The sequence below is a fragment of the Somniosus microcephalus genome, chromosome 6 (genome assembly GCF_052327205.1).
Source record: "Somniosus microcephalus isolate GS21.2 chromosome 6, FLI_Smic_1.0, whole genome shotgun sequence".
NCBI lineage: Eukaryota > Metazoa > Chordata > Chondrichthyes > Squaliformes > Somniosidae > Somniosus > Somniosus microcephalus.
This window is the reverse complement of record NC_140992.1, coordinates 104,017,442-104,042,498: the sequence shown is the minus strand read 5'-3', so window position 1 is coordinate 104,042,498 and position 25,057 is coordinate 104,017,442. Positions and strand designations below refer to the sequence as shown.

The window sequence follows — 25,057 nt, the reverse complement described above, 5'->3', positions numbered from 1 at the left end:
TCTAAGTGCTTATGTGAAGAAGGACTTCCTGATATCGGTCCTAAATTAATTGTTTACCACTTTGAACCTGTGCCCTCTTGTCTAACTCTCATGGTTTCATTTGAAGTAGTATTCTGGATTTACCTTTTCCATTCCCTTAACTATCTTAAATACCTCTCCGACTCCTCCATTCCAGGCTGAAAATTTCAAGTCTTTCTAGCTACTTTGTATATTTTCGAGCCACTTAAATGACTTGACTTGTTATGAAGTTTGTATATATATTTATCTTAACAGACCTAAGCTTCCAAACTGCTGCTCGAATCTTGGCTGCACCTACAGTTGATGCTTTGATGGTTTTGCGTGATTTGAGCCAAAACTTTCCAACCAAGGCCAGGTACCATAATAGACCTCTGTTTATTGTTGTAAGCCATATTGATACTATAAAAATATTACAAAAATTGACATTGCTGTTTAAAGATATGGGGCCTGATTTTGCTGTGAAAATAACAGTGAGGCTAATGGTGCTCACCGTTATTTATGTGCAAATCGGACAGCAACTTCCGGTGAGTGCACATGCGCAGTTAAATGTAAAAATATGGGAGTTGCTGTCTGAGATGCGCCGCTCCTCCATAAACTGTGAAAACGGTATCTTGCCATCTGGTTCCCCATTCCGATGTATTGAACGGCGTGAAGTTCCTGTACTGACATTGTAGATACGGACTAGACTTGTCACAAAATGTTAGGGCTTGTGCATTCCAGTCTAAGTACCCTCTTAACGGCGTGATAAGTCTTTATTACTGTCAAACAACCTCTCTGGCACTGAAAATGAACTTTTACAAGTGTGGAGTCTCATTGTTTCAGCTTTTAATTATTGTTGGGAGATTTAATTTATTTTTTTACTTTTTCTTTCTGCCTCTTATCTATCTCAATCTTTCTTTCCCTCTTTTTATTTTGCTTTCCGTACCTGATTTAAATTCTAACTGACACTTCCTGGTTCAGACTCTGTGCAGCTCATTAACGATTCTTCAATCTGATTGGATAAGGCGATGCAGTTTCTTGCCCTGTTCACACAGGTCCCAGATTCCCCCGTAGTTGGTGCAGCGCCTCTTGGATGTCCCGCTGACAGCAACTTGCCATGCAAAACCCCATGGAAAATCTATGTGCAAGTCTAACAAGCACGGTTTGTTCGCCGGTCACAGCAAAATCCGGTCCATAATTTTCAGAATATATTTATTTGATCTCTAGGGGGGAGAAATGCGGTATTGCCCCGTTTGGGCCGCAATTATCGGCCGGGCGCAAAGTTTAGCGCCTGGCGCTAATTATCGCCTCCGACTGCAAACTTGGCCTCTACCGCTCCTGGAGGTGATTGGAGCGCTAAGTCAGACGCTACACACCTCTCTTAAGGCGCTAATGCCGAAGAGCGAGGCGCTACCTCAGAGCGCTGGCGAAGCTCATGTGATGTCAGTCAGCAATGGAACACAGACACACTGGCGCCAGCCAGTTCTTAAAGGGGAGGGTCGATCTTGCTCTCCATCCACACCCTGCTCATTGCAGCCTTGAATCTCGGCCTGGAGAGACCTGTACATCAAATCTGCTGGAAAGAATAATGGAAAGGCCCAGGGAAAGAGCCCCCATAGTCTCTTCTAAATCGATGCAAGGAAGGTCAAATCAAAATGAGCCTGCAAAGTGCTGCTCAGTACCCAAAACTCCTTCACACAGTGTTGAATCTCTCCAGAAGTCTCTCTCTCTCAGAATGCGCGGAGCAAAAATGTCGCCGACAAAAAAAGTCAGGAAGAGGCCGCCTTTAAATAGCGCTCCCCCAGTCCCTTCCCGACTGCAAAACGTTCCCCTCAACCTGTTGTTGCTAGCGGCAGGCGGAAAGGCAGGGGGCGCCACTCAATACCCGGTCCGGGGCACTACCGGGGCGTTGCACACTCGACTGACGTCACGGTCTGTGGGCACAGGAGATCGTGGCAGTAGTGTTTAGCGCCACCACAAAATGTCTGGTCAATTTCGCGAGCGGCGCAAACATAGCCACGCGCTAGTTGCTTTGCGCCCCATTAGCGCCCTCTTAGGGTGCTAACGAGAGGCGCAAAGCAACCAAATTCTCCCCCCCCCCCCCCCCCAGTACTCTTATTCAAAGTCCATGTTGTATAAGCAGAAGAGTCATTGGAACTGTGGAATATAATTTATTTCTTTAGGATATAGATGTTCCATGACTCAGTTGATGACATTTTCACCATTGGGGTTTGAGGGGGCCATTAAATGTTTTTCACTTGATCTAGATTTATTAATTTTTAAAGACTTTCCGGAAGTGACAGAGAAAACAAGGCTAAATACAGGGAAAAATAATGGTGTTCATAAAATGTTAATGGAACATCTAATAGATGTTGTTCAATGTCTGGAAAGCCATGACTGATTGAGTATCTAAACTACAGTATGAATGTACAATGTTTTCTCTGTATTTTAACGTACAGATCTATAACCAGAACTGTTGTGAACTCTGACATGAGGAAGGAAGTAGAAGAGAATCAGCGAGTAAGTGTGCATTTTAAATTCTATCATTCTTGCTCCAAATAATTGGCATTGTAGGTTGAAAAACATCCGAGTTCAGCTGAATACAGTGCTTGAGAATTGTAGTGTAGCTTGCACTGACCTGATGCAGGTAGGTTGAGATGGTTAAGGCTGGGTAACTGTTGCTTCTCTAAGTGGCTGTATAAAGCCCTGTAGTTTCTGAAAATATTCAAGCTTGGTTCGTGGCTCTTTTTGGATACACTTATGCTAGTGTGCATGTTTCTACATATGCAGCAGTATTTATGGCAGAATTGCATGCACACTGACAAAGTCATTTCAGTTCTTCAAAATATAAACACGTTATTCATGTCATTGGGAACATCAGCAGTTGACAAGTTTGTTAAATCATTGAGCATCTTTCAGTTTTATTTTCACATTACTATAGTGTTTGGGATGTGTACTATGCTGAAGGTCCGGTCTGTGACTTATCTTGCATTACAGGAAATTTGTGGGTAGTGCAAGTTCACAATTCTCTCATAGTGAATTCTTCATCCGTTGGGACTAATGGGAATTTGAACCCATCTAATTATATATTTTTTAAAACCTTGTGTCTTTTTCATACATTTCTGTAGTTTTACTAGTGTTTCTAGCGTGACCGAAAGTGAGTCAGTTCCAGCTGAGTATCGAGAATCTTCAGTCCAGTACAGCTGCACTGGTTTCTCTCTTCATCCGCGTGTTTCTACTTTCCTGTTTCCCCAGCCCCTCGATCTCTAGATCTTGGGCCTGTGCCCATCTAGGACAATATATACCAGTTTTTTGATCTTTGGATATTGGCAAAAATATAAAACTTGTGGAGGTTTTGTCTGCCATGCTCAACACTGGGGAAAGTGGCAAAGAACTGAAAGAAGTCACATTGCTACCGTTACTGTGAAATAGTAACAACAGCTGCTGCTGGCTCGACAGCCAGTTTCATGCTGATTTAAAACGTTCTCCCCTGCTCTCCTACTTAAGGCTCTTTAACTGCAGTTTTGTTCTACAGGTGGCCATTATTCTTGTGTGATCTGTGACACTGTTTCAGCATTCGACTGTAGGGGCACCACAGTTGAGCCTGGCCTGTCTACAGCTGATGTGCACGCTTGCAGACTTCCTGCAGCAGTTGCTAGTTAGTGATCAGGAACCTTGGTCGATTTTTTTCTCTCCTCCTCCCTAAACTAGAGTCATTGAAGCCTATCTCAACACCTGAACTGCTTCTCTGGTTGGGATCAACGAACGGTATCTCCCTGGTCTGTGTGTTTCAGTTGCTGTCTGGAAAGACAAATTATAGACCATTTGGAGACTTCACAAATAAGAATTTTATGCAGAGGCAGTAGGAGATGCAAATAAAGATTTTTGACACTAATGCATTTTTTACTTTCAGTATTTCAAAGAAACTCTGGGCCTGCACCCAGGTGACTCTGCACTTTTCATCAATGGCCTTAGTATTGATCTTGACGTGCAAGATGTCTTCAGGTATGGAGAGTCAGTCCACCTCAATATATGTAAATAAATGCTTACAGCCTGAATATAAATTGTTGGCAGTTGAGCAGAGTTATTTTTCCTATCAAAATGAATCATCATCTCTTTGTGTGTTTGTCAGTGTTCTGGACCTGCTGCGCAATGAAGCCCGCCTTATGGAAGGCCTGCACGATCTGGGGATCCAGGGGGATGAGCTGCATGAACTGCTGAAACTAAATGTGCAACCAGCGGATTCTGACTATGGTGTGGACATTCGAAACCCAGCTATCTATGTAAGTTTGATTACTCTGCCTGTAGCCTTGGCTTTGTTGTTCATTGTCCAAACAGGGCTACCTGCTGAAGTTGGTGACACAGGTTAGATAGAAACATAGAAGATAGGAGCAGGAGTAGGCCATTCGGCCCCTCGAGCCTGCTCTGCCATTCAATGAGATCATGGCTGATCATCCAAACTCAGTACCCTGTCCCTGCCTTCTCTCCATATCCCTTGATCCCTTTAGCCTTAAGAAATATATCTAACTCCTGCTTGAATATATTTAATGAATTGGCTTCAACTGCCTTCTGTGGTAGAGAATGCCACAGGTTCACCACTCTCTGGGTGAAGAAATTCCTCCTCATCTCTGTCCTAAATGGCTTACCCCTTATCCTTAGACTGTGACCCCTGGTTCTGGACTCCCCCGCCATCGGGAACATCCTTCCTGCATCTAGTCTGTCTAGTCCTGTTAGAATTTTATAAGTTTTAATGAGATCCCCTCTTATTCTTCTAAACTCCAGCGAGTATAAGCCCAATCGACCCAATTTCTCCTCATATGTCATTCCTGCCATCCCAGGTATCAGTCTGGTGAATCTTCGCTGCACTCCCTCCATGGCAAGAACATCCTTCCTCAGATAAGGCGACCAAAACTGCACACAATACTCAAGGTGTGGTCTCACCAAGGCCCTGTACAACTGCAGCAAGACATCCTTGTTCCTGTACTCGAACCCTTTCGCTACGAAGGCCAAGGTTCTATGTTTAATGAATTTTCCAAGCCAAGTACAGTGATTGTACATTGTAAATTTTGCTATACATTCTTAAAGATTTAGTCTTGTTACTAAGACTCTTTTTACTTTAAAGGTCCCTTAAACAGAATTTTGATTAGATTAAACACTTCCTACACTCTCAATTGTGTTGATTTATTTGCATATTTCAACCATTGCCTTGATCACATCATTAGAAGTACAGGAAACACTTTTTTATCCGGGACCAGCGTGGTGCCGGTTGATCAAAAAGTCCGGATTACAGAGAGGTATACTTATCAAGGTATGAGAGCCCCGTACACAGCCACAGGTGCAGGAGCCCCGGTTACATGGCACTTGTGCAGGAACCCCGGTTACATGGCCACAGATCCAGGAACCCCAGTTACACGGCCACTAATATATAGTATAACTTAACCTGAACCTACTCCTGAATTTTGCCGGTTAAAAGAGAGTTTCCTGTGTTAGCTTTGAGATCTAACTTATTCTGACAGTGTAACAGCAGAATTAACGTCAGGTGAGACCATCATTGTAGTCCAGGAAGCTTCCGTTTCAGCTGTGTTTGTTAATTACATTCAAACTCAATTATACCATCAGTGCTCCATTGAACCAACAAAATGACAGCAAAAAATCAAAGGGATGTCAAAATGAATCTTAGGTGTTTTTAACTAACTAACTATCTGTAAAATGCTACCAGCTCAGCTGTGAATGTGTCCCTTCATAGATGATGGTCAGAATGACATTTTTTTCTTCAAAATAGTGGATCAATAATCTGGAGCTGGATAGCAAATACATCACATGGCCTTCTAGTGTGCAGGAGCTTCTGAGACCCACGTTTCCTGGAGTTATCCGACAGATTCGGAAAAACTTCCACAACTTTGTAAGTAAAAAAAGAAATGATTTAACTTTGTTTATGTACATGGCAGTCAATGGTCTCCATTTCGAATTTGCTGGTATGGTTACTTATATGTTTATATGAAAATAGGACATGAATTTCTTAATTTACTAAAAGCAATTTTGGAAAAATGTGAATTAATTAGCATGTACACTGGCTCTTCAAACTGGACTATTTTGATGAATTTTGTGCTGATGCTGGATAATGGAACATACTTTGACTGTTTGCAGGTGGTATTCTTATTGCGCATGACCTGATGTAGAGTAAATGTTTCGTTACTTTGCTTCAAAATTGTGGCTTAACTCCACCATTAATGCATCTTGTACTTATATTCAGTGTTGATTTTTCCACTTCCTACACCAAAAATCCTTTTTGGTTTCTCTGAGGGAGGTTGCCTTTGTGTGCCAAATTGGGGCAAGTGTCGTTGATCTGTGCCCATGTGCAACAGGGTTTAAACTGCCTAAACGTTCTCTTGGGACATCTCGCAGCTACCAGAATGAATGTGATCCCTACTGTCCGCAACTCTCAGAACTAGGTACTAATGGTAAAACTAGGTACCTATGTTAGAAGGACATTATGTGACCTACTGCATGCTCTGGTTTCCATGATGCTCCTTTTCAAAGCATTGTCTCTGTTTTACTTGCGCACCTTGTTATGAGGGACATATCACACAAGGAGAAAATTTTAAGCCAAGTTAATTCTAAACTTGTTTTACAAAATTTGTTTAAATGAAGCAAATTGCTTGCACAGTGGTGCGCCCATTTTGAGTTTCTATTGCACAAAACACTGCATTGTCCAAACATGTTAGGTGTAGTAAATATTCAGACAGTATTTTCTGTAATATAGTTAGATTCTTCGCAATTGATGGCAATTTGGCAATCGGAGGCACGTGACGCTGAGATTCCATTTGTTTCTCTGAACTGTTGGCGCTTAAGAGTGAAGCTTCTGACTCCTGAATATACGGTCACACTATTTCTGATCATTCTGTTTAATTTTAGGTGCTTGTTGTCGACCCAACTGATGAGAACACGCCTGAGTTGCTGAAAACGGCTGAAATGTTTTTTACTAATGACATCCCACTCAGGTGTGTTTTCCGTGTTGGAAACCAAGTGGTTTTGGTTTGGTGATCTTATAATTTTGGTTACTGTCCATCCATTGTACAGGAAACTTTGTGCTATCCGGCACCCACGGGACCGAGCTGCTGCCGTTGCCTAAAAAGTGCCGTACTCTCCAGAGTTAATGTTGAGAGATACGGAGATTCTTATCTCCGTATTTGACAACAAACACTGTTGCTTAGCAACAGCTTCTAAACACTCGGGTGTGGCCCTAAAGCTCTGTAGCTGAAGCTGTTGCTATAGCTACAGACCTTGCACAGCTTGACTGTTCAAACAAAGCAAAAAAAAACAAACAAAAAGAATAAAAAACGGCTGCTGATTTTTGCCGGTGGCTCCAGATTGCCGGATAGCTCACCTCCGGATAGCACAAAGTTTCCTGTACTCAGTATTTTAAAAGGTGCACCTTTTGAGACTATGCAAAATTAAGCTTAGAGAATCTTAGCATCAATAACTCTTTAAAAAAAAACAACTAGTTGAAATCAGGCCGTTTGCTATCAGTATTCTTTGGTATTTGTAAATTTTTCTGACTTTATAAGCATTGTTCTTGTTGAGCAGTATTCCGTTTCTTTTTGCACTTCAAATTTTACCACCCTTCCCCATCTCTGATGAGTGATTTTGTATTTTTTTTTAGCAAAAGTAATTTGTATTATGACACACACAGCAAGGCATCAATTAATTAAAATAACTAAAGTAAGATGAATGCCCAGTTTCACAAATGGTTGCATTTTCCGCTACGAAGATCAAACAAATTCTTTGTTTCTTCAGTAGCCTCTTCAGACCAGGCAGCTTATTCTTCACAGCACCAAATCATTAAATAAGAAAACAATGTCAAGGTTAAGTAAGGGTCATTCATGTAATAAATCTTTTCCTACCTTTTAGTTCTACTAAGAGGGAGACTAAGCTTAGTGAAGGGGCAAGGTAACCACCAAGTTTGTAAAAGGTTGTAGAACAATTTCAGAAAAAAAGTTATACTTTATGGTTAAAACTATATTAACATCGGTGGACATAGTCTAGGGGAGATCTCCTAACTGATGAAAGAAAGAAAGAAAGAAGAAAGACTTGCATTTATCTATCGCCTTTCACGACCACTGGACGTCTCAAAGCACTTTACAGCCAATGAAGTACATTTTGGAGTGTAATCACTGTTGTAATGTGAAAAGCGCGGCAGTCAATTTGCATACAGCAAGATCCCACAAACAGCAATGTGATAATGACCAGATAATCTGTTTTTATTACGTTGATTGAGGGATTAATATTGGCCAGGACACCGGGGATAACTCCCTGGGGATACTGAGATGAACCTGTCTCACTGGAGTGTGCCATGTCACTTCCTTATAAAATTATAGGAGAATCTTCTGGGCTGTATGGAAGAGCCCTTGAAATAGTGATTTCTGGGAAAATAAAGGTAATTTTCATATATTTAAAAAAACAAACTCAAACATACAGGAAACTTTTTTTTATCCGGGACCGACGTGGTGCCGGTTCATCAAAAATTCCGGATAACTGAGCGCTATAGTAAAAGATACGGAGAGCTGAGAGCTCCGTATAAAGCAACAAACCCTGTTGCTTAGCAACAAGTTCAGAACAATGGCCACAAGTTCCAAGCGTCTCTGTAGCTTAGCAACAGCTGCAGCCACACCCTTGCACAGCAACAGATCGAGGAAGGCAAGTAATATGAAGTATGAACCTACTCCTGAATTTTGCCGGTTAACCGAGATTTCCGGTTATTTAGGTGCCGGTAAATAGAAAGTTTCCTGTATTGAGGAATAAGAATGCTCCAATGAGTATTTAACAGTTCTGTTCCAGTACAGCTATAATACTGGCATCTAACCGACAATGTGGAAAACTGCCCAGGTATGTCCTGTCCACAAAAAGGAGGACAAATCCAAACCGGCCAATTACTGCCCCATCAGTCTACTCTCAATCATCAGCAAAGTGATGGAAGGTGTCGTCGACAGTGCTATCAAGCAGCACTTACTCACCAATAACCTGCTCACTGATGTCCAGTTTGGGTTCCGCCAGGACCACTCGGCTTCAGACCTCATTACAGCCTTGGTCCAAACATGGACAAAAGAGCTGAATTCCAGAGGTGAGGTGAGAGTGACTGCCCTTGACATCAAGGCAGCATTTGACCGAGTGTGGCATCAAGGAGCCCTAGTAAAACTGAAGTCAATGGGAATCGGGGGAGAAATCTCTCCACTGGCTGGAGTCATACCTAGCACAAAGGAAGATGGTTGTGGTGGTTGAAGGTCAATCATCACAGCCCCAGGACATCGCTGCAGGAGTTCCTCAGGGCAGTGTCGTAGGCCCAACTAGCTTCAGCTGCTTCATCAATGACCTTCCCTCCATCGTAAGATCAGAAGTGGGGATGTTCGCTGATGACTGCACAGTGTTCAGTGCCATTTGCAACTCCTCAGATAATGAAGCAGTCGATGCCCGGATGCAGCAAGACCTGGACGACGTTCAGGCTTGGGCTGATAAGTGGCAGGTAATATTCGCGCCACACAAGTGCCAGGCAATGACTATCTCCAACAAGCGACAGTCTAACCACCGACCCTTGACATTGAATGGCATTACCATCGCCGAATCCCCCACCAGCAACATCCTGGGGGTCACCATTGACCAGAAACTTAATTGGACCAGCCACAAAAATACTGTGGCAACAAGAGCAGGTCAGAGGCTAGGTATTCTGCAGTGAGTGTCTCACCTCCTAACTCACCAAAGCCTTTCTACCATCTACAAGGCACAAGTAAGGAGTGTGATGGAATACTCTCCACTTGCCTGGATGAATGCAGCTCCAACAACACTCAAGAAGCTCGACACCATCCAAGACAAAGCACCCCATCCACCACCTCATCGTCACTGGGTCAAAATCCTGGAACTCCCTCCCTAAAAGCACTTTGGGAGTACCTTCACCACACAGACTGCAGCAGTTCACCACCACCTTCTCGAGAGCAACTAAGGAGGGGCAATAAATGCTGGCCTTGCCAGCGACACCCACATCACATGAACAAATTAAAAAAAAAGTTACCTTCTCCTTGAAAATGCAGCAGAATCATAGAATGATACCGCATGGGAGGAGGCCATTCAGCCCATCATGCCTGTGCTGGCTGTTTGATAGAGCTATCCAATTAATCCCACTACCCTGCTCTTGCCCCATAGCCCTGTAAATCTTCTCCCTTCAAATATTTATCCAATTCTCTTTTGAATGTTACTATTGAATCTACTTCCACCACCCTTTCAGGCAGTGCATTCCAGATCACAACTTGCTGTGTTTAAAAAATAAGTTTCCTCATGTCGCCACTAGCTCTTTTTAAAAATCTGTGTCCTCTGGTTACTGACCCTTCTGCCACTGAAAACTGTCTCCTTATTTACTCTTATCAAAATCGTTCATGATTTTGAACACCTCCATCAATTCTCTTTTCTCTGCTCCAAGGAGAAGAACCCCAGCTTGTCCAGTCTCTACACATAACTGAAGTCCCTTAGCTCTGGTACGATTCTAGTAAATCTCTTCTGCACCCTTTCCCAAGGCCTTGGCCTCCTTCCTGAAGTGTGATGTTCAGAATTGATCACAATACTCCAGCTGAGGCCTAACCAGTGTTTTTATAAAGGTTTAGCATAACTTCCTTGCTTTTGTAATCTATTCCTCTATTAATAAAGCCAAGGATCCCTTTTTTAACAGCCTTCTCAATTTGTCTTACCACCTTCAAAGTTTTGTGTACATACATGCTTGGGTCTCTCTGTTCCTGCACCCCCTTTAAAATTGTACCATTTAGTTCCTATTGCCTCTCCTTATTCTTCCTACCAAAATGTACCACTTCACACTTCTCTACATAAATTTAATCTGCCGTGTGTCTGCCCATTTCACCAGTCTGTCTATCTCCTCCTGAAGTTTGTTACTACCCTCCTCATTGTTTATTACATTTCCGAGTTTCATATCATCTGCACACTTTGAAATTATGCCCTGTATACCCAAGTCCAGGTCGGTAATATATCAAAAAGAGCAGTGGTTCCAATATCAACCCCTGGGGAACACCACTGTATACTTCCCTCCAGTCTGAAAAACAACCCTTCGCCACTACTCTTGGCTTTCTGTCCCTCAGCCAATTTTGTATTCATGCTGTCACTACCCCTTTAATCCTATGAGCTTTAATTTTGCTAAAAAGTCTATTTTGTGGCACTTTGACATGCCTTTTGGAAGCCCATATACACAATGTCAACCACACTACCCTCACTAACCCTCTCCATTACTTCATGAAAGAACTCGATCAAGTTAGTCAAGCGCATTTATTAGCCCATCCTTTTCCAAATGCCAATTAATATTGTCCCAGATTATTGTCTCAATGTTTCCCCACCAGTGATGGTAGGCTGACTAGCCTGTAGTTGCCGGGTTTATCCCTCTCCCCTTTTTTAAACTGGGGTGTAACATTTGCGATCATGTTACTTAATTTTCTATTCCAAAAAAAAGCCACATCCATGAACTATCAAATATGTGATTTTTGTTCATGAATAACCCCAGCAATGTACGTCGTTGATAATGTGTGGTTTTATTTTTTATTGCAGGATTGGCTTGGTGTTTGTGGTTGATGGCTCGGATGAGGCTGATGGCCTAAAAGATCCTGGTGTTGGACTTCTCAGGGCTTTTAACTTTGTTGCAGATGAATTGGACAATACGAATGCCTTCCAGACAATCATTTCGGTATGATTGATGTGATAGATTATGGATTGGCCCACAGGGATGAGAGTGTTCACATTCCGAATTTATTTTTGTTCGTTGTCCTTCCTCCTTGCTGAGGGCGCTGTTTGATGCTGGGGTATGATGCCAGGAACTCAATGACATAAAGTCACGTTCTTCCATTCCATGGCATTATGTATTAGGGATCCAATGTGCTTTGCCATCATGCTCCCCCCAGCCAAGCTTTCCACTTTGTAAACTAACTTTTTTATCATCCTTTCTGAATGACTTTGGTCCGATCAGTTAGTGCCAGGCTAAATTTTGTTCCCATTTGTTATCACCGAGATTAAAATCCCCATGAGGAGGGAAGGGATGCTCTGTTTATTGGACTAATGGTATCTCATTGTAGTTTAATTGTTTTATCGTCCATGTTCAAATATTCCTATCCCCATGGAAATAAGTTATTAGTTTATTATACTAATGGATATTTAATTGCAGTTTGATTTTTGTCTTGTCTCCACTCCAATAGCCCTATCACTCTCGCTGTTTACTGCAAAATGCCACGGGTCAATTTGAACCGTAGTTTGTATGGTCAGATTTACATTCTGTAATTTTACCTTGGGCATTAGGGAGAAACTTCAGAGTTTTATCTCCTTGGAAGTATAAAGTGGTCACCGTTCTAAGGAGATCAAGTGGGTTAGGGGAAGCCTTTAATGGGACAAATTATAAATGTTCTGTGATGGTGTGGGGGAGGGGGAGACAGAGGAACAATCTAAATAGGCCAATAGCTTTTTTGCATTCCACAGTTTTATGCATAGTTATTTCTTTTTTTAGATGTACAGTAAGGTGAAGGAAGGTGAGAAGCTGGCGATTGAGCACATCATCGGTACCTTGGAGAAGGATTTTTCTAATGTAGAAGTGACTAGTATTCTGGGATCTGGTTCAGCATATGACAGAAACCGAAAGGTGAGACCAGTTAATTCACGAGGGTGAGGTTTGTATTACATCCAAGTTTGTTTCGAAGGGGTCACTGGTAGGAACTTAAAGAAGAGCTGAACTCAAGTAAAGCCAATGGCCCAGAAGCGAAGGCGTTAGCTGCTAGCCCCGAATTACGCTGCACACAGGGATCTCACAATCCCTGTGTCGAGAACTTCAGGTTTTCTGACCTTGAATTCAGTTCAACAGAACTTAATGGGAATCCCCGTGTGCGAACTGCTGTGATGTCAACAGGCTGTCTAAGCAGCCAATCAAAAGGCAGAACTCTCATAGACAGCAAACAAGGAAGTGAGCAAGCCCTTAAAATTCTAACTTTTTTAAATAGTTAGAGAGAGCAAAAGAAAGACTGGGGCTCTCCCATGGGGAAAAGGCAAACCTAAAATAAAGATGGACAAACTTAAAAAAAAATTAAGAACTTTTTTGAAAAGTTTCTTAATTTAAATTTTTATTAAAATGGATAAATTTGACTGCACAAAATTAAAATTCGTTTTTCAGGACCATAAACTTTGTTTAGCAGTCAATACGCTGTTAAAACCCCAGTTACACCTAATCCCCTTGGGTCTAACTTTTAGTGGGGAATTTAAAAGCATATTTACTGCGGAAGAGCCAAAGTTTTCATCAGTTTCAATGATTTACGAGATTTCACTGATTGCCAGCACTGTGGTGGGGGCACAGCACAGCACAGCCAGTTTTGGAGCTGTCATTGATGGTCCGCAACTTTGGGATTTCCGCATATACTTGCAAATTCAGGGCCATTGATTCTGTTCGTCAACTAAGTTGATTCGATACATTGTTTGAATTTTCTTCAATGATTTGTTGCTGAAAGTTGAGAGCCTATAATCCATTAACCCAGGGAATATGCACTTGCTGCAATGAAATTGTAAACATGTTTATGTAGAACAGGGTTACGATTTTGTGATCCAGTACAGAGGAAAGCTTCCTCAAGGTCTTCAGTACTGCTGATCCCAAAAAGTGTATTATCACTTTCTTTGCAAAAAAAATACAGGGATCAGATGTTCTGTATCTCCATATAAACCTAAATGGGAGGATCAAACAAAAAAACCCTCTTATTACAAAAAAGTATTTTTACTAAGTTTCTGTTTGAGTATTAAAAACTGCATTTTCCACTGTCACTTAGAAACTGCCTACATAAATGGCGATCTTGTGAGGTACGGAAGGGATTATAGCTGAAAAATAGTAGTTAATTTCCAATAAATGGATCAATTGCAGCAGCTGGAATAATCTTAAGAGTTGGGAGAATTTCAAGGTTGTGTGCAAACTAATTGAAGTGTTTGGGGTGATTTTGACAGCCTAGCGGAGTGGAGCGGATCACCCGCCCGTTATAGAAGATACCCAATTTTCTTCCATTACCACCCAAGCGTTGAGGGTGAAAATTACATTCTTAATGTTTTGCCCACATACTAAATCCGTTCTGCTTTTCTGTTGTGTGTAAGTACCCAATCTGTACGACGGACAGTTTAATTAAAAAAATGATTTCCTCCTAAAACCAATCTAAAATTCTAGCGCACTGCCACAGATGACAGAAATTCAATATGTGGCACCCCCATGGTGCATCAGTGTCATGGTTGTTGCACTCTTAAGGAATCAAATCTGCTGTTGGACAATTGGGTAGCATTTTATTTTTGGGTCAGGATTTTACAATTTATGGTAAACAGTAAATTGTCTACAATGGGATTTAATAAGTTATAGTTTGGAACAGTTCTACATTAGGCTAAAAGGTACGACTGGACTAAAATTTTGCTACACATCCACCTTACCCCAGAAAATTAGTTTATTTTTGCAAAAGCACCAGGTGACAGAAATAAGCAATGGCAAAATAAAGCGAAGAAGCCCTGTCATATTCTATGGGCTTCTTTTATCGTAATGTTAACAATAGCCACTTAGAATGTGCATGTTCATGAAAATAATCTGTAGTGTGATTTTTTTTTTTAACTGTCAGGATAACCTTGGTTTGTATTCGCTTAAGTTTGGAAGGGTTAAGACTGATTAATCGAGGTCTTTAAAATAATAAAGGGATTTGATGGGGTAGATACAGAGAAACTCCTCTTGTGGGGGAATCCAGAACAAAGGGGCACAATCTTGAAATTAGAGCCAGGCCATTCAACAGTGAAATCAGAAAGCACTTTTCCACACACCATTGTAAATCTGGAAATATCTTCCCCCAAAAGGATGTGGATGCTGGGTCAATTGAAAGTTTTAAGATTGAGATCGCTAGATTTTTATTAGGTAAGGGTATCAAGGAATACGTAACAAAAGCAGGTAAATGGAGTTGATCAGCCATGATCCGATAGAACGACTGAACAGGCTTGAGGAGCTGAATGGCCTATTCCAGTAACTATGTTCTGCGTTTTTGTTTCACCTTAATGTGGGAACAATCGAAAATCTTAATGTCAGGATTTTATATGTGGTGTTTCAGTATTCTAAAGTGAATGAAGCAGAATAAATTACCATTATTAGCTGTATGAATTTTAAATTCTTAATCTTCACCACCATGCTCGAAGTTATTAATAGGAATGTATTACTAATGCATGTAATTATTTAACTGTTCACTAATTCAAGGGATAGATATTATTTTGGAAAATGCACATTCAAGCAGAGTAATAAAGATTGAATATAATGAAAGCTGTATATTGGATCTAGGCCTTGTCATATCAAATGAGTGATTTATCACTTAATTCAGATTAATATTCCTATTAAATATTCTGTTCAGTTTTAGGTGCAGTTTGGCATATCCTAAAGTGTGGTCAATTCATTCCTAAAAAATTAATAGGTACTTTATAACAACAAAAATTAAAATTTAATAGGCATTTTATAAAAATGCAGACCAAGATAGATGAGTTCTTAAGCTGAAGAGTTTCTAAAGCTCCCTACAAATTGCTTCTACACTAATCAAATCCGGTTGCTGTTCCTATAAACCCAAACTTGGTAACATAACGAAAAGTTGCAATTATGTCAAGATAATTAATGGGTACAAAAAGAAAATCTCCCGCACTTCTGCCCTCACCCCTGCCTCTCCCTCCCGGAACCACAATAGAGTTCCCCTTGTCCTCACCTTTCACCCCACCAGCCTCCACATTCAATGGATCATCCTCCGCCATTTCCGCCACCTCCAGCGTGATCCTACTACCAAACACATCTTCCACTCATTTCCCCTTTCAGCATTCCGAAGGGACTGCTCCCTCCGCGACACACTGGCCCACTCCTCTATCACCCTCAACACCCCTTCCCCTTAACCCGGCACCTTCCCGTGCAAGCGCAGGAGATGCAACACATGCCCTTATAACTCCCCCCTTCCCACTGTCCAGGGCCCCAAACACCCCTTCCAGGTGAAACAGCGATTTACTTGTACTTCTTGCAATTTAGTATACTGTATTCGCTGCTCATGATGCGGTCTCCTCTACATTGGGGAGACTAAACGCAGATTGGGTGACCGCTTTGCGGAACACCTCCGTTCAGTCCGTATGGGGGACCCCGAGCTTCCGGTCGCCTGTCACTTTAATTCTTCACCACTCCCACTCAGACTTCACCATCCTCGGCCTCTTGCATTGTTCCACTGAAGCTCAGCGTAAGCTCAAGGAACAGCACCTCATCTTTCGATTAGGCACTTTACAGTCTTCTGGACTCCACATAGAGTTCAACAATTTCAGATCATAACTTCGGCCCCTATTCATATATATTTTTCATCCACACTTTTTGTCTGTGTCTTTTTTTCTTCTCTCCCACATGGCAGCTGTCTTTCATTCTGCCAGCACAATTTACACTTCATCTAGAGCCATCCTTTGTTACTTAACCTGTCCCATTACCATCTCCTTTTGCCTTGAATATCTCTTAATGTCTCTTAACCTCTCCTGCCTTCTATCCTATCACAGACCTTCCCTTTTGTTCTTTCATCCCCTTTCCCAGCTCCTACACTTGCTTAAAAATCTGTACCATTTCCTGCTTTTTTCCAGTTCTGACGAAAGGTCATCGACCTGAAACGTTTCTGTTTCTCTCTTCACAAATGCTGCCTGACGTGCTGAGTATCTCCAGCATTTTCTGTTTTTATTTTCTAATTAATGGGTAATTGTTTAATGTAAGTAACTGTTACAACAAGGATTATTGTCTGTGGTAAATTGTTACCTTTCTGTTTTTCTTTGTTAGGAATGTAAAGATTATTATAAGCAGGCAGGTCTGGGCTCTCTGCCTATTGCCCTCTACAATGGCATGCCTTACCAGAGGGAACAGCTGGATCCTGATGAGTTAGAAACTGTGACGATGCATAAGATCTTGGACAATACAGCCTACTTCCAGAAAGTTGTTTACTTAGTAAGTAATATTATACAATATGTTGTCCTGCTTGAATTAGACTTGGGTGCAAAGCAAACAGTCGCTGTGATTGATTTGCATTGCAACAGACCGTACAAATACGAACACCATGAAAGAATAGTTGCTTCATTTGAATCTTCATGAGGGCTGACGTGTGAATGGAGCTGATTTAAATCCGAGATTCTACAGTGATGAATCTAGCATATATTTGTAATACTTAAAATGTCTCCTATTGGTGAATTGTGCTTGGGACTTCAGTTGGTATGTTACTCCCAAAAATTCTGAAAGAGAACAGAGGAACATCAAAATGGTGGTACTACGTGATTCTTGGTGCCATCGTGTCTTGTACATAATTTATGCAGGTCAGAAATGGGGATGTTCGCTGATGACTGCACAGTGTTCAGTGCCATTCACAACTCCTCAGACTCCTCCCGCATGCAACAAGACCTGGACGACGTTCAGGCTTAGGCTGATCAGTGGCAGGTAACATTCACGCCACAGAAGTGTCAGGCAATGACTATCTCCAACAAGCAAGAGTCTAACCACTGCCCCTTGACATTCAACGGCATTACCATTGCCGAATCCCCCACCATCAACATCCTGGGGGTTGACCAGAAACTTAACTGGACCAGCCAAATAAATACTGTGGCAACAAGAGCAGGTCAGGCTAGGTATTCTGTGGCGAGTGTCTCACCTCCTGACTCCCCAAAGCCTTTCCACCATCTACAAGGCACAAGTAAGGAGTGTGATGGAATACTCTCCACTTGCCTGGATGAGTGCAGCTCCAACAACACTCAAGAAGCTCGACACCATCCAGGACAAAGCAGCCCGCTTGATTGGCACCCCATCCACCACCTTAAACATTCACTCCCTCCACCACCGGCGTACCGTGGCTGCAGTGTGTACCATCTACAAGATGCACTGCAGCAACTCGCCAACACCTCGCAAACCCGTGACCTCTTCCACCTAGAAGGACAAGGGCAGCAGGCACATGGGAACACCACCACCTCCAAGTTCCTCACCAAGTCACACACCATCCTGACTTAGAAGTATATCGCCGATCCTTCATCGTTGCTGGGTCAAAATCCTGGAACTCCCTACCTAACAGCACTGTGGGAGTACCTTCACCACACGGACTGCAGCGGTTCAAGAAGGCGGCTCACCAGCACCTTCTCAATGGCAATTAGGAATGGGCAATAAATGCTGACCTTGCCAGAGACACCCACATCCCATAAAGGAATTTAAAAAAATTATCAGGTATATTTAGCAACTCGATTTCAACAAGAATTGCATAAAAGTCTGTAGTGAGTAGGGGCGGATCTTTAAATTTTGGCGGGGGAGTAAAACAGGAAATAACGGATCTGCCACCCGTTATGCACCCTGTGCGATTTTCTTTTCCATTTCCATTGCCCCAGTGAAGTTGAAAGACCCAGCGTAAGTTTCTAAAATCCATTGCTGTTTCACTTGCTATGCATTGGTTGTATTTATATTTTTTCCTTTTCAAGTATTTATCCAATTCCCTTTTGAAAGTTACTATTGAATTTGCTTCCACCGCCCTTTCAGGTAGTGCATTCCAGATCGTAACAACAAGTGGGGGAAAAAAAATCTCGTCTTTTCCCCTCTGGTTCTTTTGCTAATGACTTAAATCTGTGTCCTCTGGTTATTGACCCTCCTGCCACTGGAAACAGTTTCTCTTTACTTACTCGATGAAAACCATTCATGGTTTCAAACACCTCTATCAAATCTCCTCTTAACCTTCTCTGCTGTAAGAAGAACAATCCCAACTCCTCTAGTCTCTCCACATAACTGAAATCCCTCAACCCTATAATTTCAAGGGTAATGTCAGAGCTCATTTAATTGGAGCTAACACTTATGGGAGGACCCTTTTCCTGTTTTCAGAATTGAGATAAGCTGTATGTTGTGTTTCCATGAGATAAAACGTTACACCGCTATTGATTTGGTGCTTTTACAGTTTTGCTCTGAGTCTGATTGAAGTTGAATTCATGAAGAATTAGAAAAAAGATGCATTTAAAAAGAAATTAACTCAGAAGAACCAAATAATTACATTGCTAAAATATTTTAATCTTCATAAATCTTTCCCTGTAAAACACTGAAATAATTGTATGTAAAATAGCATTAAGTGGTATTGTTAACTCCCTGGTCAAGAAAGTACAATTTGAAAATGAAAATTTTGGGTATCAGTGAGAAATACTTGGAAGTAGAAATTCTTTGGACTATTAGTTGTATGAATAAAGAGTTAGATGAACAGTCAGAACACCATTGTAATTGCTGAATTTTGCTTTGCCCCTTCCCCCCCCACCCCATGCCACACGGATTGGAAGGTAGCAAATGTAACACCACTATGCAAGAAAGGAGGGAGAGAGAAAAGGGGAAACCACGGGCCAGGTAGCCTGACATCAGTCATAGAAACATAGAAGATAGGAGCAGGAGTAGGCCATTTCAGCCCTTCGAGCCTGCTCCGCCATTCAATGAGATCATGGCTGATCATCCAAATTCAGTACCCTGTCCCTGCCTTCTCCCCATATCCCTTGATCCCTTTAGCCTTAAGAAATATATCCAACTCCTTCTTGAATATATTTAATGAACTGGCCTCCACCGCCCTCTGTGGCAGAGAATTCCACAGGTTCACCACTCTCTGGGTGAAGAAATTCCTCCTCATTTCAGTCCTAAATGGCTTACCCCTTATACTATGACCCCTGGTTCTGGACTCCCCGGCCACCAGAAACATCCTTCCTGCATCTAGTCTGTCCAGGCTTGACAGAATTTTATAGGTTTCGATGAGATCGCCTCTCAATCTTCTAAACTCCAGTGAGTATAAGCCCAATCGACACAATCTCTCCTCATACGTCATTCCTGCCATCCCAGGTATCAGCCTGGTGAATCTTCGCTGCACTCCTTCCATGGCAAGAACGTCCTTCCTCAGATAAGGCGACCAAAACTGCACACAATACTCAAGATGTGGTCTCACCAAGGCCCTGTACAACTGCAGCAAGACATCCTTGTTCCTGTACTCGAACCCTCTTGCTACGAAGGCCAACATACCATTTGCCTTCTTAACCGCCTGCTGCACCTGCATGCTTACCTTCAGCGACTGGTGCACAAGAACACCCAGGTCTCTTTGCACTTCCCCTTCTCCCAGTCTATTGCCATTCAAAAAATAATCTGCCTTCCTGTTTTTGCCACCAAAGTGGATAACCTCACATTTATCCACATTATAGTGCATTTGCCATGTTTCTGCACAATCACCCAACCTGTCCAAATCGTACTGGAATTTCACGACATCCTCCTCACAGCATACCCTCCCACCCAGCTTTGTGTCGTCTGCAAATTTGGAGATATTACATCCAATTCCCTCGTCCAGATCATCATTAATATATATTGTGAACAGCTGGGGGTCCTAGGACCGATCCTTGTGGTACCCCACTAGTCACTGCCTGCCACTCGGAAAACGACCCATTTATTCCAACTCTTTGCTTTCTGTCCGCCAATCAGTTCTCTATCCAAGTCAATACCTTGCCCCCAGTCCCATGTGCCTTAATTTTGCACGCTAATCTCTTATGCGGGACCTTATCGAAAGCCTTCTGAAAGTCCAAATACACCACATCCACTGGTTCTCCCTTATCTATTTTACCAGTTACATCCTCAGAAAATTCCAGTAGATTAGTCAAGCATGATTTACCTTTTGTAAATCCATGTTGACTTTGTCCGATCCTGTCACTGCTTTCCAAGTGCTCTGCTATTACATCTTTTACAGTGGACTCTAGCATTTTCACCACTACCGATGTCAGGCTTACCGGTCTATAATTCCCCGCTTTTTCTCTACCACCTTTTTTGAATAGTGGGGTAACATTAGCTACCCTCCAATCCATGGGTACTGTTCCAGAGTCTATCGAGTTCTGGAAGATGACCAGCAAGGCATCTACTATTTCTAGGGCCACTAATGTTTTCTTCCCCTTAGTATTTCTCAATTGTACCCATAGAGATTCCACATCATCAGAGCTAATATCCTTCATTACAATTGTATTAATCCCTTCTTTAACCAGTAATGCTACCCCACCTCCCTTTTCCTTTTTGCCTATCTTTCCTGAATATCGAATACCCCTGGATGTTGAGTTCCCAGCCTTGGCCATCCTTGAGCCACGTTTCCGTAATCCCAACCAAATCATATTCGTTTACCTCTGTTTGCGCAGCGAATTCATCCACCTTATTACGAATGCTCCTCGCATTAAGACACAAAGGCCTAGAAATTGGGTTGGGGCGCCAAAGTGGCGCAAAAGTCGCCTGAGCGCAGGATTTAGCGCAGCGATCGGAGTAATACCGATCGCCAGAAATTCAGTTTCAGTGCCGCTCGAGGGACACGGGGCGAGGCTCGAGGCGCTCCGCGTCCCTCTTAGGGTGCTGAAACTGATTATCGCAGCGCAACGTGCCGCAGCGCCACATGCTGCGGCACGGCACGCTGCGGTACTGCAGGCCTTCCTCCCACTGTTAAGGGGGAGGTGCCTGCAACAGCGCGATCCCCGCTCGCGAGTGCCGGCAAATGAGCCCGGCACCAAGGAGAAGTGCCGGGCTCTCGGGAAACAGCCGGCAATGCCGCGGGGGAGGGGTTAGGAGACCGGGGACGGAGGTGCTGGCAGGCGGCCGCCGAAAAAGCGTCCGCCCCGCACTTCCACCTTAACTTCTGCCGCTGCCGGCACAGTAAGGCCCCGTGAACCGGGCGCGGGTAGCGAACGGCGCAACTGCGCCGTTCGCTGCCAAATATCGCGAACGGGGCACGAATGGGGTGCTGCGCACACCGATGACGTTATCGGTGGCGGCGCAGCGCAAATGCCTAACGCCACCATTAGCGCCCCTACTGAATATGGCGGGAGACGCAGACAGTGGCGGTGCAGCCACTGACTGCCTCTTTAGGCGCTAACAGGTGGTGCTACTCACCCAATTTCTCCCCCAAAGTCTTCAGGCTTGTTTTTTTAACGCTCTTAGACCTATTAGAATTATTATTTACTGTGGCCACTTTTGATTTAAACCGCTGATTTCTCTGACTGCCACTTTTGTTTTTCTCCTTCCTATCTTTTGCTTTTATCCTTGTTTCCCTTTACTCTGTCTCCCTGCTCAGGTTCCCAACCCCCTGCCATTTTAGTTTAAACCCTCCCCCAGAGCACTAGCAAACACTCCCCCTAGGACATCGGTTCCAGCCCTGCCCAGGTGCAGACCGTCCGGTTTGAACTGGTCCCACCTCCCCCAGAACCGGTTCAAATGTCCCAGGAAGTTGAATCCCTCCCCCTTGCACCATTCCTCTAGCCACATATTCATCTGAAATATCCTTCTATTTCTACTCTGACTAGCACGTGGCACTGGTAGCAATCCTGAGATTACTACCTTTGAGGTCCTATTTTATAATTTACCTCCTAACTCCCTATATTCTGCTTTTAGGACCTCATCCCGCTTTTTACCTATATTGTTGGTGCCTATATGCAGCACGACAGCTGGCTGTTCACCCTCCCCTTCCAAGATGTTCTGCAGCCGCTCTGAGACATCCTTGACCCTTGCACCAAGGAGGGAACACACCATCCTGGAGTCTCGTTTGTGGCCGCAGAAACGCCTATCTATTCCCCTTACAATAGAATCCCCTATTACTATAGCTCTCCCACTCTTTTTCCTCCCGTGCTGTGCAGCAGAGCCACCCCTGGTGCCAGGAAGTTGGCTGCTGCTGCTTTCCTCTGATAAGCCATCCCCCCAACAGCACTCAAAGTGCTGTATCTGTTTGAGAGGGGGATGTCCACAGGGGACCCCTACACTACCTGCCTGCGCCTAGTACTTCGCCTGTTTGGTCACCCATTCCCTTTCTCCCTGTCCAACTTGTACCTGCGGTGTGTCCAACTCTGTAAACGTGCTATTCACGATGTCCTGAGCATCGCGAACGCTCCAGTATGCATCCAATCGCAGCTCCGGTGCCGCAATGCGGTCTGTCAGTAGCTGCAGCTGGATGCACTTCCTGCACATGTAGTTTTCAGGGACACAGGAAGTGTCCCTGAGTTCCCACATATCGCAGGAGGAGCATATCACGTGGCCGGGCTGTCCTGCCATGACTTACCCTTTAATTAATTGAATTTAAATTAAATCAATCAATCCCACTCATTACACTACAGTTAAATGGTTTACCAACAGTCCCCTCTGCACCAGAGAGACCTTAGTAACTACAACCCACAGAGTTAAAGTTTAAAAAAGAGAGAAATACTCACCAACCAATCACTTACCTGTTTCCTAGTGACGTCACACTTTGATTACTTTTTACCTCTCTCCCCCGCTATTGAATTGGTATGCCTCGCCTCGCTCCACACACAGGTCCGCTCTGGTCGGGCCTCGCCTCGCTGCTCCTTTTATCCTCCGCCTCGCCTCGCTCCACACACAGGTCCGCTCTCGGGTCGCTCACAGGTCGTCGGGAAAATGCTGGAATCCATTATTAAGGAAGTAGTAATGGCACTTAGAAAATCATACAGGTAGACTATCCTTTATCCGAACTTCCGAAAACCGAAAACCTCTAAAAACCGAAAGTTTTTTCGTTCAGCGTAAGTCGTGCGCACGACATGACCAGAGTGGCGCACGACTTACGCTGAGCAGGGCAGAGGGTCACAGAGTTCCCTCCTGGGTAGGAGATTGCAGGCCGAGCCGGGCAGTGTGAAGGAGGTACCGGCAGGGTGAACCCAACAATACAGCGGCCGGTCCGATAGCTGCAGCGGCCCGTCCGATATTCTTTTCTCCCCCGACCCCGACCTGAACCGCGGCCCGCCCGATCTTCTTTTCTCCCCCCCACCCGACCTGATTTGCAGGCCAGCTTAGTAGGAGTCAGCCGATATCCGGCTTTCCAGAGAAGCAGGAAGGGGAATGAGACACGGAACAGTCGCAAGAGGTAGCCTGAACTTTTAAAATTTATATTAAATACAAATTTCCCAGTCTTATAATAATACCTTCTGAAATCCGAAAAATTCCGAAAACCGAAACTCAGCTGGTCCCAAGGCTTTCGGATAAGGGATAGTGTACCTGTATTATGATTAGGCAGAGTCAACATAGATTTATGAAAGGGAAATCGTGTTTAACAAATTTATTAGAGTTTTTTGAGAAACTAGCAGGGTAGATAAAGGGCAACCAGTTGATGTAGTATATTTGGATTTCCAAAAGGCATTCGATAAGGTGCCACATAAAAGATTGCTAAGCAAGATAAGGGCTCATGGGGCCAGGAGTCATGTATTAGCATGGATAGAGGATTGGTTAATGGACAGAAAACAGAGAGTAGGGATAAACGTGTCATTTTCCGGTTGGTAGGCTGTAACTAGTGGGGTGCTGCAAGGATCAGTGCTTGGACCTCAGCTATTTACAATCTATATTAATGACTTAGGTGAAGGGGACTGAGTGCAATGTATCCAAGTTTGCTGATGATACAAAGCTAGGTGGGAAAGTAAACTGTGAGGAAGACACAAAGAGGATACTGACAGGTTAAGTGAGTGGGCAATAAGGTGGCAGATGGAGTATAATGTGGGGAAATGTGAGGTTATTCACTTTGGTAGGAAGAATAGAAAAACAGAATATTTTTTAAATGGTGAGAAACTATTAAATGTTGGTGTTCAGAGAGATTTAGGTGTCCTTGTGCAAGAAACACAGAAAGTTAGCATGCAGATATAGCAAGCAATTAGGAAGGCAAATGGCATGTTGGCCTTTATTGCAAGGGGGGTTGGAGTACAAGAGGAAGGAAGTCTTACTACAATTGTACAGGGCCTTGATGAGACCACACCTGGAGTACTAATCACAGTTTTGATCTCCTTATCTGAGGAAGGGCATACTTGCCTTGGAGCCAGTGCAACGAAGGTTCACTAGATTGATTCCTAGGATGAGAGGATTGTCCTAGGATGAGAGGATTGTCCTATGAAGAGAGATTGAGTAGATTGGGCCTATAGTCTCTGAAATGAGAGGTGATCTCATTGAAACATATAACATTCTGAGGAGGATTGACAGGGT

General features: G+C 43.3%; 1 protein-coding gene across 3 annotated transcripts in view; it reads left to right on the top strand.

The window, feature by feature from the left end:
- Positions 1-25,057, top strand: part of uggt1 (UDP-glucose glycoprotein glucosyltransferase 1) — a 168,053-nt gene that overhangs the window by 39,779 nt on the left and 103,217 nt on the right. For all 3 annotated transcript variants that reach the window (XM_085990639.1, XM_085990638.1, XM_085990640.1), the window contains exons 10-18: positions 274-373; positions 2,457-2,517; positions 3,911-4,002; positions 4,130-4,280; positions 5,780-5,899; positions 6,913-6,998; positions 11,593-11,728; positions 12,539-12,670; positions 16,862-17,026. In XM_085990639.1, the coding sequence (XP_085846765.1) occupies positions 274-373; positions 2,457-2,517; positions 3,911-4,002; positions 4,130-4,280; positions 5,780-5,899; positions 6,913-6,998; positions 11,593-11,728; positions 12,539-12,670; positions 16,862-17,026 (1,043 nt within the window). The remainder of the gene's footprint in view (positions 1-273; positions 374-2,456; positions 2,518-3,910; positions 4,003-4,129; positions 4,281-5,779; positions 5,900-6,912; positions 6,999-11,592; positions 11,729-12,538; positions 12,671-16,861; positions 17,027-25,057) is intronic.